This window comes from Primulina tabacum, chromosome 1 (genome assembly GCF_025594145.1).
Source record: "Primulina tabacum isolate GXHZ01 chromosome 1, ASM2559414v2, whole genome shotgun sequence".
NCBI classification, from domain to species: domain Eukaryota; kingdom Viridiplantae; phylum Streptophyta; class Magnoliopsida; order Lamiales; family Gesneriaceae; genus Primulina; species Primulina tabacum.
The window spans coordinates 50767667-50786743 of NC_134550.1; the positions used below are offsets into that span (position 1 = coordinate 50767667).

Here is a 19077-nt window from a genome sequence, read left to right on the forward strand (position 1 = left end):
TCATGAACCGATTCTTGAATACCCGTTATTGTAGAATATTCATGCGGGACGTTCTCAGATTTTACACGTGTGATACATGTTCCTTCTATTTCTCCAAGCAAAGCTCTTCGCATCGCAATGCCTATTGTGTCGGCTTGTCCTTTCATAAGTGGAGAGAGAATAAAGCGCCCATAATAGAGACGTTTACTGTCTGTTCTTGATTCAACACATTTCCACTGTAGTGTCCGAGTAGATACTGTTACTTTCTCTCGAACCATAGTAATATTATTTTATTTGATTGAATTTGAATCAGAAGAAAATTACCTCAGTCAGAAGCCCTCGACGCGAAGATCACAAATATATAATTTGTTTCGCGTTTAGACAGCATTTCGAAGTCGATTCGGACGAAGAAATTTGATTTTCTCTCGTATTCTCTCGAAGCTACGCAAATGAAATGAAGAATTCAAACAGCAGAAATCATTCTTATCTTTCCACCGCCTACGCGCTCGGGCGGTAGAATTCTCGCGCCCGAGCGCGAGACTCTGTGCCCCCCGAATTTTGCTTGTACCGCGCTCGGGCGGTCACAAATTACCTCTCGGGCGCGGCATGTTCTGCCCAAACCCACTTGCATCGCGCTCGGGCGGTCGCAAACTACCGCTCGGGCGCGAAGTGTTTTGCCCGAACACAATTGTCATATACCCTGGCGCTCGGGCGGTCACTCTCTACCGCCCGGGCGCCACATCTTCTGTACACATATTAATTTTTGTACTATATTGGCGTCCGGCCTCTCCACTCGAGCTCTTACAACGTCAATTCATATTCAATATTTATTTTCTCAATTCACTGTCATGATATACATCAAATACATAATCACATGACAATTTCAGAAATTATCGATAATCACAGTAAGATTTACGATAATACGATACACGGTCCTTACAGAAATTTTAATACAAAGTCATTTGTAATGTCAAATAGAGGCTTTGTTTTGGTTATGGAATTTTTGCTGACATGCTAGGCTCATTGCTGAATTATTCTTGTAGCTTGTTGAGAACATCGAAGAGACAGTTGGTGTCGGAAAAGGAACTCCCAAGATTTATGCAACAGTTGACTTGGAGAAGGCTAGGGTCGGGAGAACAAGAATCATAGAAAATGAACCGAAAAATCCTAGGTGGGATGAGTCTTTTCACCTTTATTGCGCACACATGGCTTCAAATGTAATATTCACTATCAAAGACGACAATCCCATCGGTGCAACTCTGATTGGAAGAGCTTATGTGCCTGTCTGTGAACTTATGGAAGGGGAAGAAGTGGACAGGTGGGTCGAGATATTGGATGAAGAAAAGAATCCTATACCCGAAGGTTCCAAGATCCATGTGAAGCTGCAGTTTTTTGATGTAACTCGAGATCGCAACTGGGCTCGTGGTGTCAAAAGTAGCCATTATCCAGGGGTGCCATATACATTCTATACTCAGAGAACAGGTTGTCGGGTTTCTTTGTACCAGGATGCACATATACCCGACAAATTTATTCCCAAGATCCCATTATCTGGAGGAACTTATTATGAGCCTCACAGATGTTGGGAAGATGTTTTTGATGCAATAACTAATGCAAAGCACTTGATATACATCACTGGCTGGTCAGTGTACACTGAAATTGCATTGATTAGGGACCCTAGGAGAGAGAAGCCGGGGGGAAATGTTACACTTGGAGAGCTTCTTAAGAAGAAAGCAAGCGAAGGGGTGAAGGTTCTCATGCTCGTTTGGGATGACAGAACCTCAGTAGGCCTGCTTAAGAAAGATGGATTGATGGCTACTCATGACGAAGAGACCGAACAATTCTTCCAAGGTACCGACGTCCATTGTGTGTTGTGCCCTCGTAATCCAGATGATGGCGGAAGCTTTGTTCAGGATTTACAAATTTCGACCATGTTCACTCATCATCAAAAGATTGTGGTGGTGGACAGTGATTTTCCATCCGGAAGATCAAACAAGAAGAGAATTGTGAGCTTCGTGGGGGGTCTTGATCTTTGCGATGGGAGATATGATACACCATTTCATTCCCTTTTCAGGACGTTGGACACTGCTCATCACGATGATTTTCATCAGCCGAATTACACGGAAGCCGCTATCACAAAAGGTGGGCCAAGGGAACCTTGGCACGATATTCATTCCCGGTTGGAAGGGCCTATTGCTTGGGATGTTCTGTTTAATTTCGAGCAGAGATGGAGGAAGCAAGGTGGGAAAGATTTACTACTTAATCTTAGAGAACTTGATGATGTTATCGTTCCTCCATCTCCGGTGATGTATCCTGATGACCATGAGACGTGGAATGTTCAGTTATTTAGATCTATCGACGGTGGGGCTGCCTTCGGATTCCCTGATGCACCTGAAGAAGCAGCAAGAGCAGGTCTTGTAAGTGGGAAAGATAATATAATCGACCGAAGCATACAAGATGCATACGTTCATGCCATCCGACGAGCTAAAAATTTCATTTACATAGAAAACCAGTACTTTCTTGGAAGTAGCTTTGGATGGGAAAGCAATGATATCAAGGTTGAGGACATTGGAGCTCTACATCTCATTCCGAAGGAACTTTCTTTAAAGATTATCAGCAAAATAGAGGCCGGGGAAAGGTTCACTGTATACGTTGTGGTCCCTATGTGGCCTGAAGGTATACCAGAGAGTGCATCAGTTCAAGCTATCTTGGACTGGCAGAAGCGAACCATGGAGATGATGTATAAAGATGTGGTCCAAGCCTTTCGAGCTAAGGGCATCGAGGATGATCCGAGAGATTACTTGACCTTTTTCTGTCTTGGAAACAGAGAGGTGAAGAAGAAGGGAGAATATGAGCCTCCTGAGAAACCAGAACCAGATTCAGATTATCTTAAAGCTCAGGAAGCTCGGCGTTTCATGATCTACGTCCATACCAAAATGATGATAGGTAAAGATATCCTTCCAGTTCCCATAAGTCTTCAATTTTGTAGCATTTTCTTGAGAAAGTGAGTGAGACAATCTATTTTACCTTGCAGTCGACGATGAATACATTATCATCGGGTCAGCCAACATCAACCAACGATCGATGGACGGTGCAAGGGATTCCGAGATAGCCATGGGGGCGTACCAACCATACCATTTGGCTTCGAGGCAACCAGCAAGAGGTCAGATCCACGGATTTCGAATGGCTTTGTGGTATGAGCATCTAGGAATGCTCGACAACTCCTTCCTACGTCCAGAAACTTATGAATGTGCAAGAAAAGTTAATGAAATAGCTGAGAAGTACTGGGCTCTTTATTCAAGCAACGAACTCGAGAGAGATTTGCCTGGCCACTTGCTCCGGTACCCCATTGGAGTTGCCAGCAATGGAGAGGTGACCGAGCTCCCCGGATCCGAGTTTTTCCCTGACACAAAAGCTCGTATTCTCGGAACGAAGTCCGACTACCTCCCGCCAATCCTAACCACATGACTGTGTCTGTCACCTTGATTTCGAGTAAGAATAAGCTTAGTGTTTTAGCAAATAAGAGCTGGTGTTAGTGTTGCATACGATGTTGAATATTGGTAGATGATTGTCACCCTTCCTGAGTTGAGATTTTGTCGAATAAGAAGCCTTGATCCAGATATTGTGAACTTGTGATTTATAAACACCTACAATTCTTTGCTGAGAAAATTAGCTTGATCAATTTTTTTCATGACGAGCCATGTATAATTCATCTTACATCTAAATCTCAATTTTGAGACGATGTATGGGGTTCGAGACAATATTCTTCTCCAACTGAAAAAAATGGAAGAAGATTTTCATTTGAAATATGTATGGTTCTGATTAATCACCTAGTTGTTTAAAAGAGTGTTATTTATTTGACAAAAACTTGTGTGAGACGGTCTCACGGGTCGTATTTTATGATATAGATCTCTTATTTGGTTTATCAATGAAAAAATATTACTTTTTATGCTAAGAGTATTACTTTTTATTGTGAATACCGGCAGGGTTGACCCGTCTCACAGATAAGGATTCGTGATATCGTCTCACAAGAGATCTACTCTATTTATTCTCCATAGTTTGTTAACCACACTTCAACTTATCTTTTTATCTGGTTAATTAATTATCAAAAACATTCTCATTAAAAGTTAGTTAATTTTCAAAAATTAATGTACATTGTTTTTTACATTAACTATTATATAATTATATTTTGAGGAGTGTTATTTACACTCCATTTCACATTAAAACTCGTATGACTTTTAAATCATATGAGTGATCAAATTAGACATGTCGATTGCTCTTCTAACATATGTAATTATTGCCCCTCAACAATGCTCTTTTGTGTACCTTTGTTATCATGAAAATCAAACACGTGATCTTGACTTTCATATCAATTGTAAGATCAAGCTTTTGTTTTAGCGAAAATATAGTCGGTGATAATGATACAACTCTGATATTTTAAATTGTATGGTTGTTCAAGTCCCACGTAAATATTTAGGGGAAAATTATATTTTTAAATAAAGTTATGACAAAAGTCTAAATTTTACTCTCTAATTTCATTAAGTTGCTCTTTCCCCGTAATATTTGATCCACACATCTATGCATTGTAAGATCTTCATGTTCCATTTATTCTTAAACAAAGCAACGTCACAAATGCTACACTAAATGTGGTTTTTAACTATTTTGACTGATTACCAAACAAAGTAAGTGAAAATGTAACTCTCTTTTTTTTGGGTGAAATTGTACAACAATGTTAAAGACAGATTTTTAATCTACAAGAATCTGCAGAAATTCGGAAACATAAAAGATAAAAACATCGATGAAATTAAATAATGGAAACTGGAATGAAAAACCTAGAAAATAAAAAAGGTTGAAGAAATATGAAAATATGCTGATTTGCCGCTAGAGCAATTTGTTGAGGGATGAGTTCAGTTCTTTTTTTTTTTTTTTAACTGATCATTTCTTTTTGTTCCAAATTATGGGGAGTTTGTCCACTTTTTGTCACTACCCACAACTCCTCCAACGATTGTCTCTACGATCTGCTTCCAAACTGCTTGCCCGCTTCTGACCATTCAAAACAAATCAGAATAATTATTGGGCTGTGCAATTTTGTGGCTAAACTCATTTTGGTGATACTCTATGAATAGGTCTGTCAAGATCAGGCATAAATCAGATTTTGGACTCTCGGCCCATCTCTAGCCAAAGTAAAAGGCTAATGACAGGCTCAAATACTCTCCTATAAATACTTTTGAGTGTCCAATTCAAAGATTCACTATATTGAATTTTTAGCAGTACCCTTAGTTGTTCATTCATTATATTTTCAGTTTCTGACTTAGACTTGAGGGTTGGATGGTCTATGCCAGGACACCCTCTCGTTCCCCTTCTAACGGTCTCCTTTCTGATTTCAGACCTAAAGTAAATTTGAGGTCTGCATTGGACTAGTGTCATCTACTGGAAGTGGAAGTGGACCCTAAATTTTTAGTGAGTATAATTGAGCTTTGATCAAATCTAATTGGGCTAAATTTAATTTTTGTGCAAACAAATGCTTGTGGCATGTATTGACTCGTTGTGTCAAAATACATGTATATAATTCTTTTATCCAACCAAACCCGTTTTCATTTTCCAATTCATTAACTATTTGGCCAACAACAACTTTTAGAGAATCGGGCCATCAACATGGTTAAAGAAATCTCAATTTTACAAATGGTCTCACAACTAACTTCCTTGTTCTTTCCCTGCTTTCTCCAGAAACCATGATTTTTCAAATTAGTACAAATTTCACAATTTCTCCTTCACCTAACCTCTTCAACACTCTGATATTGCTGCCCTTCACTCCTTCTCAGTCTCATATTGTTTTCGTGAAGCCCCCGCCCGTGTTCACTTATGATCGCACTTAGTGCTCTTGTTTTCTTTATTTTAATTATGCTCAATTTAACTCTATATGGATTCATGTATTGTCTTATTTGAAATATTGTGGGGAGTAATATGGTTACCTGATTGGAGTCGAATAATTTCTATCTTCGTTCTTTGTGCTTTGACTCTTCTTGAGGCATGAGCGAATGATAGATAGTCTTTCCATGTGTTGGTTTAAGATTTTTGAAAATTTTTGCTCTGTGGTGTGACAAAATATATTGGTGTATATCAAACAATAGATGGAAGAATACTACTTTATTTATCCTCACTTATTGGCTTATAAATAGCCTTACAAAACAAAGATAACAACTCACGTTTAATGCTCCTAAAAACGTGGTCAACTAATGAAGAATAAATCAACAACCTAAGAAGTAGTCAACAAGAGAATAACAATTCAAAAACAAATGCTTTAACATCCTCCCTTAAACTGAAAAGTTGTCAATTTTTCAGTTTACTCCAGGATCCAAACAAACACCTAACATATCACGAATCTTTAAGAAAGAATCCAACTTCAATGGCTTAGTCATTATATCAGCAACTTGTTCTTGGGTATGGCAATGAACCATCTCTATAAGTCCATCTTTTGTGAGCTCTCGAAGGAAATGAAAACGAACATCAATGTGCTTGCATCGGCCATGCATCACTAGATTTTTAGAGAGCTTTATTGCTGAATTGTTATCACAGTAGATTGTTGTAGAATCATGTTGAACTTGTTTCATACCTTCCAAAATTCTCCTCAACCAGATTGCTTGACAAGCACATGATGCAGCAGCAATGAATTCAGCTTCTGTGGTGGATAGAGAGACTACTGGTTGCTTCTTTGAGGACCAAGACACTGCTCCTGAGCTCAACATGAAAACATAGCCTGAAGTGCTTTTCCTGTCATCTAAGTCCCCAGCATAATCACTATCTGTATAACCAATTAATTCCTCACTGACTCCCTTCTTGTAAAAGATGCCGAAATCAATTGTACCTCTCAAGTATCTTAGTATCCTCTTTGCAGCTTGTAAGTGTAGTTCAATTGGACAATCCATAAACCTGCTAATAAGACTTACAACAAACATGACATCTGGACGTGTGTGAGTTAGATACATAAGGCTTCCCACAATCTGCTTATATAAAGTACTGTCAATCTTAACTCCATTTCCAGATTTTGTAAGCTTATTTCCAGGAACTATTGGATTGTGAACTAGATTGCTTTTGTCCATGTTGAACTTTTTCAACACCTCATGTGTGTACTTTCTTTGATTAATAAAGACGCCATCTGGTCTTTGCATCACTTCAATGCCAAGGAAATATCTCTTTTTCCCAAGATCGGTCATATCAAATTCAAGCATCATGGATTTCTTAAACTCGGTAAACATAAATTCATCATTTCCAGTAAATATTAGATCATCCACATAGAGACAAACAATCAAGATTGTACCTGCATTTCCAGTCTTGATGAATAGAGTATGTTCACAGTAGTATTTCTCAAACCCTTCCTTCTAAAAATAAGACTCTATGCGACTATACCAAGCTCTTGGGACTTGTTTAAGTCCATAAAGAGCCTTTTTCAGCCTATACACCTTTTGCTCATTGCCCTTCTGTTCATATCCAGGAGGTTGTTGGACAAAGACCTCTTCATTTAGCTCACCATGTAAAAATGCTGATTTTACATCCAACTGATAAATTGTCCATCCTCTAAGAGCTGCGAGGGAGATCACTACTCGAATTGTGTCTAACCGAGCCACAGGTGCAAAAACTTCAGTATAATCCACCCCATATTCTTGAGTATAACCCTTTGCTACCAATCGGGCTTTATATTTGTCAACTTCTCCATTCTCTTTGAGCTTTGTTTTGTAAATCCATTTTACTCCAACCATCTTTGCTTCAGCTGGTAAGTTTGTCAACTCCCAAGTATCATTCTTCTCTATGGCTTCTGATTTTTCCACCAAAAAATAAACCCAAGTTTTGCGGCTAAAATCATCAATAAATGTAATCAGATATCGTTTCTTACTGTTTGAGGTTGGGTTGATTGGTCCACAGATGTCAGCGTGCACTAGTTGAAGAATTTGAGAGGCCCTCCATGTACTTTCCTTTGGAAATGGATCTCTGCGTTGCTTTCCTATTAGACAATCTTCACATATCTTTGAAGGAGCAGCAAATTGTGGCATTCCATTCACCATTCCTTTTTGCTGTAGGATTTTTAACCTATTGAAACTTAAATGTCCATATCGAAAGTGCCAAAGTTGAGCTTGATCTTCTGTAAGAGAGGAGAAACAATTATCGTTCTTCAATATTTTTTGAGTAGGCAGGATAAACATTCTGTTAGAGGACATGGTAGTCACCATAACCAATCCTCTCTTTGGGTTATAGATCTTACACTTCCCATGTTGTATGAGAATTGTGAGTCCTTTCTCTTGTAGTTGCCCTGCACTTATCAAGTTATTCTTCAACCCAGGGACAAAGAACACCTCAGTGATGACTTGCACATTTCCATTTACAAGCATTTGTACGTTTCCTTTTCCCACCACAGCCATGTTTGAATTGTCCCCCAACTTTACAGTGGTGTTAAAACTTTCGTCGATATTACAGAAAAACTCCTTCCTTCCACACATATGATTGCTGCATCCTGAGTCTAGAAACCATAGTTCCTCTTCATTGGTGTCTTTGGCATTTTCATATGCCATTAACAATATTTCTTCACTTGCTTCTGCATAGTGTGCATGTGTTTCTGTTTCCTTGGTTGGACATTCATATGAATAATGTCCTAGTTTATGGCAGCTGTAGCATTCAATGGCAGACTTGTCAATGTTTTGTCTACCTCTGCCTCTGCCTCGTCCTCTAAATCCACCACGACCTCGTCCTCTTCCTCTCCATTGATCTTCATATGTAATCTTTAGTGCTTGTTCATCTTCTAAATGACCATTCATGCGTTGTTCATGAACCAAAAGACTGCTCTGCAACATATCTATTGAAAATGTGTCTAGATCATTAGACTCCTCAATAGAACACACAACATAATAAAATTTAGGAGTCATAGACCTTAGAATCTTTTCAATGACCATGATATCCTCCATCTTTTCACCATGAACTCTCATCTTGTTGGCTATAGTAAGGGTGCGAGCAAAATATTCATTTACGGATTCTCCGACCTTCATGTGGAGCACCTCAAATTCTTTCCGCAGAGCTTGTCTTTGTGCACGCTGAACTCATGCAGTACCCTGGTATTTTTGCTTCAAAGAGTCCCAAATGCTCTTGGAAGTGTCTGTGTTAAGAATGGTCTCCAATTTTGTTCGATCGATGGCTTGGAAGAGATAATTCTTAGCCTTTAAATCTTTTAGTTTGGCATCGTCAATCAATTTCTTTTGTCCTTCCGTGAGTTCCACCCCTTCTACTGCTGTGGGAATCCCTTGTTCTATTAGGCTCCAGTATTCCTTTGAGCGTAAGAAATTTTCCATAAGCATACACCAATGATCGTAATGTCCATCGAGCTTTGGAATTGCTGGTTGCACAAAATTGTTCTCGGTTGTCATCTTTTCTGGCCTACTAGAAGACTGCTGCTTCTCTTAACCTGGCTCTGATACCAAATGACAAAATATATTGGTGTATATCAAACAATAGATGGAAGAATACTACTTTATTTATTGTAAGGACCGTGTATCGTATTCTCGTAAATCCTATATGATTATCGATAATTTAGGAATTTGACATGTGATTATACATTTGATGTATATTATGACAATGAAATTGAGAAATGAATATTGAATATGAATTGACGTTGTAAGAGCTCGATTGGAGAGGCCGGACGCCAATTTAGTACAAACATAAATAATTGTACAGAACGAGTGGCGCCCGGGCGGTAGAAAATGACCGCCCGAGCGCCAAGGTAGAAATTTTGAGTATTCGGGCAGAACACTTCGCGCCCGAGCGGTATGTTGCAACCGCCCGAGCGCGATGCAAGTGATAATCGAACAGGACATGCCGCGCCCGAGCGGTAGTTTTTGACCGCCCGAGCGCGGTGCATTTGAAAGCCGGGGGTAGAATAGCGCGAGAATTCTACCGCCCGAGCGCCGAAGCGGTGAAGATAATAGCAACTTTTCTTCTCTTTCTTTATTCATTCCTTATACGATAACTTCGAGAGAAACTCGAGAGATTTTCATTTTCTATCGTCCAAATTGACTTCGAAACGCTGTCTAAACGCGAAACAAATTATATATTTGTGATCGTCGCGTCGAGGGCTTCTGACTAAGGTAATTTTCTTCTAGTTCCAGCAGCTCTAAATATCAAAGTTCTGGAATAGCATGTATTTGAAGTTGAGTTTCTGATATGTAGTAGAATAACCGACAATAAACTCATAATGGAAGTCGGAATTGAATTATGATATGAATTTGATTTGATATGAATTTTTGAAGTTTCAAATGATATTTGAAACTCATATTAATTATTTTGGAGTATGTTAGTGATTGGAATGAGTATGTTATTGATGTAGATAAAGTGTAATATCGATATCTTCAGGCTACATCAACTAGAAATGAAGAATTGAGGTATGTTGCGACCGGGTAACATACGACAGGTATATGTATTATATGATATATGTCGGATTGATTTGATTGATTGGAATGAGATTATGTGTCTATATGCCTTATTTGTTGATTGATGTGGCATACATGACATTGAGATTGAGATATCGATGTATAAAATAAATGTTTTGTTAACACACATCATTTTATGCATACATCGATACATGACATGCACGTTGAGCTATGATCCTTGAATACCCCGATATGATTTGATTGGATTCCGGGGTTTGTGAACACAATCGCTATGCCGGTATTATATGACCCGTAAAGCATAGACAATTGTGGCCCCATATGATTGGATATGAGATTTGAGATTTGATGGCGCTTTGCCGACGCTATCATACGAGTATCCCATATTGGCCGGTGTGCCAGCTCGAGCATTGATTTGATAGCGATTCGATTGATTCTGACATGTGCTCAGTGGATGGGCATTTGACCTGATACCTCCACGACATACATGCATTGCATACCATATATCATTGTTTAGATATCTCTGGTATATATGATTGGTTGTTCCATACGGAGCTTTGCTCACCCCCAATGGGGGCTGTTGTTGTCTTTGTGTGTGGACAATGGCAGGTACTCCAGGATATCAGGAGACCGGAGAGGGTACTTCTGGAGGGAGCCACAGCTTGGGTTGAGGTTTTATGTTTTGTCTTGTTCCCAGTATATATGTATATGTATCTGTATTATATGATATATGTCGGATTGATTTGATTGATTGGAATGAGATTATGTATCTATATACCGGGGCATGTCCCGAGGATATGAGTTGTTTGTATGTGATTGGTGTTGATTACGTGTGGGTGTGTTTATGATGTGAGATGAAATACTATTTTTAGTATTCAAATAAAATGATTTGGGCACATTGTAAAGAAATTTTAAACTCGTTTTCCGCTGTAATTAGTTAACCATAATCAGAGTGCATTGTAATAACGATTAGGAGCTAAGGGCCCCACACATTATGGTATCAGAGCATAGCTGGGAATGCTCGATTGAGTATTGTGTACACTTGAATAGGCACAAATGAATTGTGCGTATGTGATTGAATTATTTGTATCACTTGCTCTTATGTGATTTGATTCGAGTAAGTATTTGATGAGATTGATGATATGAGATGATGAGATTATGAGATTGATATTGATTTGTAGATGGATCACACAAATGAGACTGCGAGTAGTAGTACTGAGAGGATTGTTGGGCAATTTGAAGGGTTGTCCATGGATGTTGTGATGGCTCGATTCCAGGATCTGAAACCACTGAGGTTCTTTGGCACTGAGAGTGCTGAAAGAGCTGAGGCCTGGCTGAAGGATATCGAGCACTTGTTTAATATTGTGGAATATTCCAAGGCTCGGAGACTGAAACTTGCTTTGTATCAGCTGAAAGACCGAGCCAAATCTTGGTGGGAAGCCGCTGAGATTGGATTGAAAGAGGCCGGGATTGAAGTCACTTGGGATGTCTTCAAGGCCCAGTTTTTGGAGCAGTATTCCCCTCCATCCTATTATACTGCTCAGGAGAATAAATTTAATAATCTGTAGCAGGGAACGATGTCTGTTGCAGAGTATGCTTCGAAATTTTCTACTTTATTGAAGTATGCACCTCACGTAGTTGGGAATGCGAGGGCAAAATATAATAGGTTTGTAAATGGATTACATCCTGCTTTATATACTTATGTTGTTTCTGAATTGCCTACCAGCTACGCAGAGGCAGTTGAACGAGCCAAGGCAGCCGAGACTGGACTTAGGAGAGGAGGTCCACAGTATACCCCTCCACCTCCGGTGTCAGCTCAGCAGCCTACTTTGAGGCCTAGAGGTAAGAAGTTCAAGAAGACTGGTTCTGTTTCTTCGTCTTCTTCGAGTTCGAGTGGATCACAGCGAGGGAGTCCTGTGATTGCTCCCTACTGTAGTCATTGTGGAGGTAAACATACTATCGAGCAGCGTCGAGGTATGTTTGGTACTTGTTATCAGTGTGGGCAGAAAGGCCATTTCTCTCGAGTGTGTCCGAACAGGGGTACGACTTCTGCTCAACCCCACCCAGGATTTAGAGGTGGCCCTGGTATGACGAGACCTGCTATTCCTGTTCCATCTTTTCAGCAGTCGAGTGTCCCACGATATCGAGGACCGGGTGGTCAGAGTGCCCAAGTTCCTCCCCAAGTGAGAGTGTACGCCATGACTGAGGATCAGGCGAGAGAAGCTCCTGGAGGCGTGATTGCAGGTATTTGCACGCTTTGCGATTATCCTGCACGTGTTTTCTTTGATACAGGAGCATCTCATTCATTTATATCTCATGCATTTGTTGCATCTCATGATATTGAATGTACCCCGTTGTATGATATTTTGTCGATAGCCACGCCAGCAGGGAAGATTATTTTGTCTGAAATAGTTGTGCATAATTGTGTATTGATATATGAGGATAATGTGGTATTTCTGAATTTGATTGTCCTCCCAATGCACGATTTTGATTGTATTGTTGGCATGGATATCTTGACAACAATCGAGCTACTGTTGATTGTTGTCATGGAGTGGTTCGATTTCGACCGATTGATGGACCCAAGTGGAATTTTTATAGCAAGGGTTCCCAAGCCAAAATTCTATTGGTATCTTCTTTGGAAATGTCCCGATTGTTGATTAGCGGAGATGAGGGTTATCTTATCTACGCTATTGATATTTCGAAGAAGGAGTCTTCTTTATCTGAGATTCCTGTTGCGAAAGAATTCTCGGATGTATTTCCTGATGAGATTCCTGATTTTCCTCCTCATCGAGAAGTTGAGTTTAGTATTGATCTTGTACCGGGAACTGCGCCTATTTCGAAAGCTCCCTATCGCATGGCACCATTGGAACTGAAAGAATTGAAAGAACAATTACAGGATCTTCTCGATAAGGGATATATTCGACCGAGTGTATCGCCTTGGGGAGCTCCAATTTTATTTGTTCGAAAGAAAGATGGTACGATGCGAATGTGTATTGATTATAGGCAATTGAATCGGGCTACTGTGAAGAACAAGTACCCACTTCCTCGTATTGATTATTTATTTGATCAGCTTCAGGGTACTTCTGTATACTCGAAGATTGATCTTTGTTCTGGGTATCATCAAGTACGTGTTCAAGACGAAGATGTGCCCAAAACTGCTTTTCGTACGAGGTATGGCCACTATGAATTTCTGGTTATGCCTTTTGGTCTCACGAATGCTCCTGCTATTTTTATGGATCTAATGAATCGTGTCTTCCGAGATTATCTTGACCGATTCATTATTGTATTTATTGATGATATTCTTGTGTATTCGAAATCGAAAAAGGAGCATGTTGAACATTTGAGACTGGTGCTTCAAACTCTTCGTACTAGTCATTTATATGTCAAATTGTCCAAATGTGAATTCTGGATGGACAAAGTGGTATTTCTGGGCCACGTCATTTCGAGACATGGCATATCTGTTGATCCTGCGAAGGTCGAAGCTGTATTGAATTGACCAAGACCTACGAATGTTCCTGAGATCCGTAACTTCATGGGTTTAGCTGGATATTATCGTCGTTTTATTGAAGGGTTTTCGAAGATAGCTAAACCTATTACTCAACTGACACAAAAGAATCAGCGATTCATTTGGTCAGATGAATGTGAAGCTAGTTTTCTTGAATTGAAGACGAGATTGACCACAGCACCTGTGCTAACTATTCCCTCAGGTACCGGAGGATTTTTTGTGTGCACAGATGCGTCTGGTAAAGGTTTGGGCTGTGTTCTGATGCAACACGGCAAAGTGGTTGCTTACGCGTCTCGTCAATTGAAATCTCATGAAACTCGTTATCCTATTCATGATCTTGAATTGGCTGCCATTGTGTTTGCATTGAAGATTTGGCGCCATTATTTGTACGGAGAAAAATTTGTTATATATTCGGACCATAAGAGTCTGAAATATCTCTTTTCTCAATCTGATTTGAATATGAGGCAACGCAGGTGGATGGATCTCCTGAAAGATTTTGATTGTGAGATTCAATATCACCCTGAATCGATGAATGTTACTGCGGATGCCCTGAGCCGTAAAGTTTATGATTCTGTTTTAGCTTCTGTCAGTGTCGCCAAAGTACACGAGGATATTTGTACTTCTGGCTGGACTTTTCACTCAAATTGGAATTCTGTCACTGTCTCAGCATTGCAAATTGAGCCGAATTTAATATCGAAGATACAAAAGGCCCAACGAAGCGATGCTCAGATCCAAAAGTCGAAAGAACTGGTATCTGCTGGACATCAATCTGGATTCCAGATTTCTTCTGATGATTCTTTACGACTTAATGGTCGGCTGGTAGTTCCTGATGATTCTGATTTGAAATCTGCCCTTCTTCGAGAAGTACATTGTAGTAAATACAGTATTCACCCTGGAGGTCGAAAGATGTATTTGACATTGAGACCTCAATTCTGGTGGAAACGTATGAAGAAGGACATTGATGAGTTTATTTCTAAATGTTTGGTCTGCCAGCAAGTGAAAACCGAGAGAATGAAACCGGGAGGATTGCTCCATAGTCTTGAAATCCCGAAATGGAATTGGGAACATATCGCTATGGATTTTGTGACTCATTTACCTCGTTCGCCCAAGGGCTGTGATGCTATTTGGGTGATTATTGATCGGCTTTCCAAATCTGCGCATTTTATTCCGTATGAACGGACTTATCCTTATAAGAGAATGGCCCGTTTATACATTGAGAATGTTGTGAGACTGCATGGTGTGCCAGTCTCGATTGTATCTGATCGTGATCCCAGATTTGCTTCTAAATTCTGGGGTAGTTTTCAGGAGGCGATGGGTACGCGTTTGGCTATGAGTACTGCTTATCATCCTCAAACTGATGGCCAGACTGAGCATACGATTCAGACTTTAGAGGATATGTTGCGTGCTATTGTGATGGACTTCAGAATGGGATGGCAGGATGCCTTACCATTGGTTGAATTTTCTTATAATAATAGCTTTCAGACGAGTATCGGTATGGCACCGTTTGAAGCTCTATATGGGAGACGATGTAGATCACCGTTATTCTGGGATGAGATTGGTGAGAGACAATTGACTGGACCTGAAATGATACAGGAAATGAATGATAAGGTTCATTCGGCAGCGGATGAAAGCTGCTCAGGATCGTCAAACGAGTTATGCGAATAAACGAAGACGACCCTTGGAATTCCAGAAAGGTGATAGAGTGTTTTTGAAAATATCTCCCTTTAGAGGCACTGTTCGATTTGGCATGCGAGGGAAATTATCTCCTCATTATGTTGGTCCATACGAGATTCTGGATCGAGTTGGTGATCTTGCGTATCGATTGGCATTGCCACCAGCTCTATCTGTCATTCATGATGTGTTTCATGTTTCTATGCTGAGGAAATATGAACCGGATCTATCACATGTACTTGCACCTGATGAGGTGGAACTTGATCCTTCTCTTTCCTATGTTGAACAACCTGTTCGCATTATGGATCGAAAGGAAAAGATATTGAGAAATAAATCGATTCCTCTAGTTCGAGTGCAATGGACACGGCATGGTGTTGAAGAGTCGACGTGGGAATTGAAAAGCAAAATGCGAGAATCATATCCGCATTTATTTGATGCTAGTCCATCTGTTCCATTGTATTCGATGTATTCTGATCCTTTTACTGATTTTAGTTTTGATATGTACTATAACTGGTGACATATGTATGTTTGCCAATGTTATGTATATAGAGATGTTTGAGATTTCGAGGACGAAATCTTTTAAGAGGGGGAGAAATGTAAGGACCGTGTATCGTATTATCGTAAATCCTATATGATTATCGATAATTCAGGAATTTGACATGTGATTATACATTTGATGTATATTATGACAATGAAATTGAGAAATGAATATTGAATATGAATTGACATTGTAAGAGCTCGATTGGAGAGGCCGGACGTCAATTTAGTACAAACATAAATAATGGTACAGAACGAGTGGCGCCCGGGCGGTAGAAAATGACCGCCCGAGCGCCAAGGTAGAAATTTTGAGTATTCGGGCAGAACACTTCGCGCCCGAGCGGTATGTTGCAACCGCCCGAGCGCGATGCAAGTGATAATCGAACAGGACATGCCGCGCCCGAGCGGTAGTTTTTGACCGCCCGAGCGCGGTGCATTTGAAAGCCGGGGGTAGAATAGCGCGAGAATTCTACCGCCCGAGCGCCGAAGCGGTGAAGATAAGAGCAACTTTTCTTCTCTTTCTTTCTTCATTCCTTATACGATAACTTCGAGAGAAAGTCGAGAGATTTTCATTTTCTATCGTCCAAATCGACTTCGAAACGCTGTCTAAACGCGAAACAAATTATATATTTGTGATCGTCGCGTCGAGGGCTTCTGACTGAGGTAATTTTCTTCTAGTTCCAGCAGCTCTAAATATCAAAGTTCTGGAATAGCATGTATTTGAAGTTGAGTTTCTGATATGTAGTAGAATAACCGACAATAAACTCATAATGGAAGTCGGAATTGAATTATGATATGAATTTGATTTGATATGAATTTTTGAAGTTTCAAATAATATTTGAAACTCATATTAATGATTTTGGAGTATGTTAGTGATTGGAATGAGTATGTTATTGATGTAGATAAAGTGTAATATCGATATCTTCAGGCTACATCAACTGGAAACGAAGAATTGAGGTATGTTGCGACCGGGTAACATACGACATGTATATGTATTATATGATATATGTCGGATTGATTTGATTGATTGGAATGAGATTATGTGTCTATATGCTTTATTTGTTGATTGATGTGACATACATGACATTGAGATTGAGATATCGATGTATAAAATAAATGTTTTGTTAACACACATCATTTTATGCATACATCGATACATGACATGCACGTTGAGCTATGATCCTTGAATACCCTGATATGATTTGATTGGATTCCGGGGTTTGTGAACAGAATCGCTATGCCGGTATTATATGACCCGTAAAGCATAGACAATTGTGGCCCCATATGATTGGATATGAGATTTGGGATTTGATGGCGCTTTGCCGACGCTATCATACGAGTATTGATTTGATAGCGATTCGATTGATTCTGACATGTGCTCAGTGGATGGGCATTTGACCTGATACCTCCACGACATACATGCATTGCATACCATATATCATTGTTTAGATATCTGTGGTATATATAATTGGTTGTTCCATACGGAGCTTTGCTCACCCCCAAGGGGGGCTATTGTTGTCTTTGTGTGTGGACAATGACAGGTACTCCAGGATATCAGGAGACCGGAGAGGGTATTTCTGGAGGGAGCCACAGCTTGGGCTGAGGTTTTATGTTTTGTCTTGTTCCCAGTATATATGTATATGTATCTGTATTATATGATATATGTCGGATTGATTTGATTGATTGTAATGAGATTATGTATCTATATACCGGGGCATGTCCCGAGGATATGAGTTGTTTGTATGTGATTGGTGTTGATTACGTGTGGGTGTGTTTATGATGTGAGATGAAATACTATTTTTAGTATTCAAATAAAATGATTTGGGCTCATTGTAAAGAAATTTTAAACTCGTTTTCCGCTGTAATTAGTTAACCCTAATCAAAGTGCATTGTAATAACGATTAGGAGCTAAGGGCCCCACATTTTTCCTCACTTATTGGCTTATAAATAGCCTTACAAAACAAAGATAACAACTCGCGTTTAATGCTCCTAAAAACGTGGTCAACTAATGAAGAATAAATCAACAACCTAAGAAGTAGTCAACAAGGGAATAACAATTCAAAAACAAATGCTTTAACATGCCTTGTGTGCTCGTTGTTCTGGTTTTATGTCTAAATGCTAACTTTGCAAGGAATTTAGTAATGTTTTGGACATGCCTTGGCCAAATGGTGAAATGGTTTGATGTCCTTGATTTGAGGAGTCTTATTTATGTCTGCTTTCCATGATTCATCTTGAGGTGATCTGGCTTTCTAGAATTGAAGTGTATGTTCTTGCATGCATATCTTGTTGTGGTTCGACTTTTCTAGAGTAGTTTGAAGGAATGATAATTGGTTTTGCCGCTATGGTAGTCAGTGTTATGTTATTTCTATGTTGGCTCCTTGTAAATGTTTGCATGTCACCACATTTATTTTATCTGTTTATGTGAACTCTTGTGGAAAGTTGGGCTGCTTGGTGTTTTTTGGTCATTCGTTAGCCTTTGCATCGTGGTTGTGACAAGATATCCATTGTTTGTCCTTATTATATGCATATGAGGAAAACTGATTTCTTGAGTAATTTTTGTATGCTTGCAATTGTTTTTAACCTCAACCAATCTACTGGTTCAGAGCTTGCCCCTGATGCTATCCCTAAGTACAACATAGAGAATCTGAATGCACCTTTTGTTGCTCTCATTATGTGTGAGAAATTGCTTTGCTCATGACTTTATTGACTTCCAGGTCCGTGAATGTTACAATTGGCACGTCTCTTATCAGTTCGGCTGCATCAAATTTATCATTAGAGTTTGATGCCTCATACTTATTTACCCTTATTCATACCGGTTCTTATGATGTTGCATCATCCATTCTTGACTCTATCTTGGCTACTCCCCTTGCACAGTCTTCTGCACCTACTGATACAAGTACGTCCTTGACTCCCCCAGCTTGTTTACTTTGCGTAAGTAATGATTGTGAATGTGTTCAGCCA

At 39.6% G+C, this 19077-nt stretch overlaps 2 protein-coding genes across 2 annotated transcripts in view; one reads left to right on the forward strand and one right to left on the reverse strand.

Annotated features, from left to right (window-relative positions):
• Window positions 1–3596, forward strand: part of LOC142546871 (phospholipase D alpha 1) — a 5987-nt gene extending 2391 nt beyond the window's left edge. Inside the window, exons 3-4 of the mRNA XM_075654835.1 lie at window positions 1023–2922; window positions 3011–3596. Coding sequence (XP_075510950.1) covers window positions 1023–2922; window positions 3011–3444 — 2334 coding nt within the window. The 3' untranslated portion in view covers window positions 3445–3596. The remainder of the gene's footprint in view (window positions 1–1022; window positions 2923–3010) is intronic.
• A 3759-nt stretch (window positions 3597–7355) lies between these two features.
• On the reverse strand, window positions 7356–9011 carry LOC142511839 (uncharacterized). The gene has a single exon (XM_075619664.1). It carries the CDS (start codon window positions 9009–9011, stop codon window positions 7356–7358), a length of 1656 nt encoding a protein of 551 aa, XP_075475779.1.
• Between the last annotated feature and the right edge of the window lie 10066 nt (window positions 9012–19077).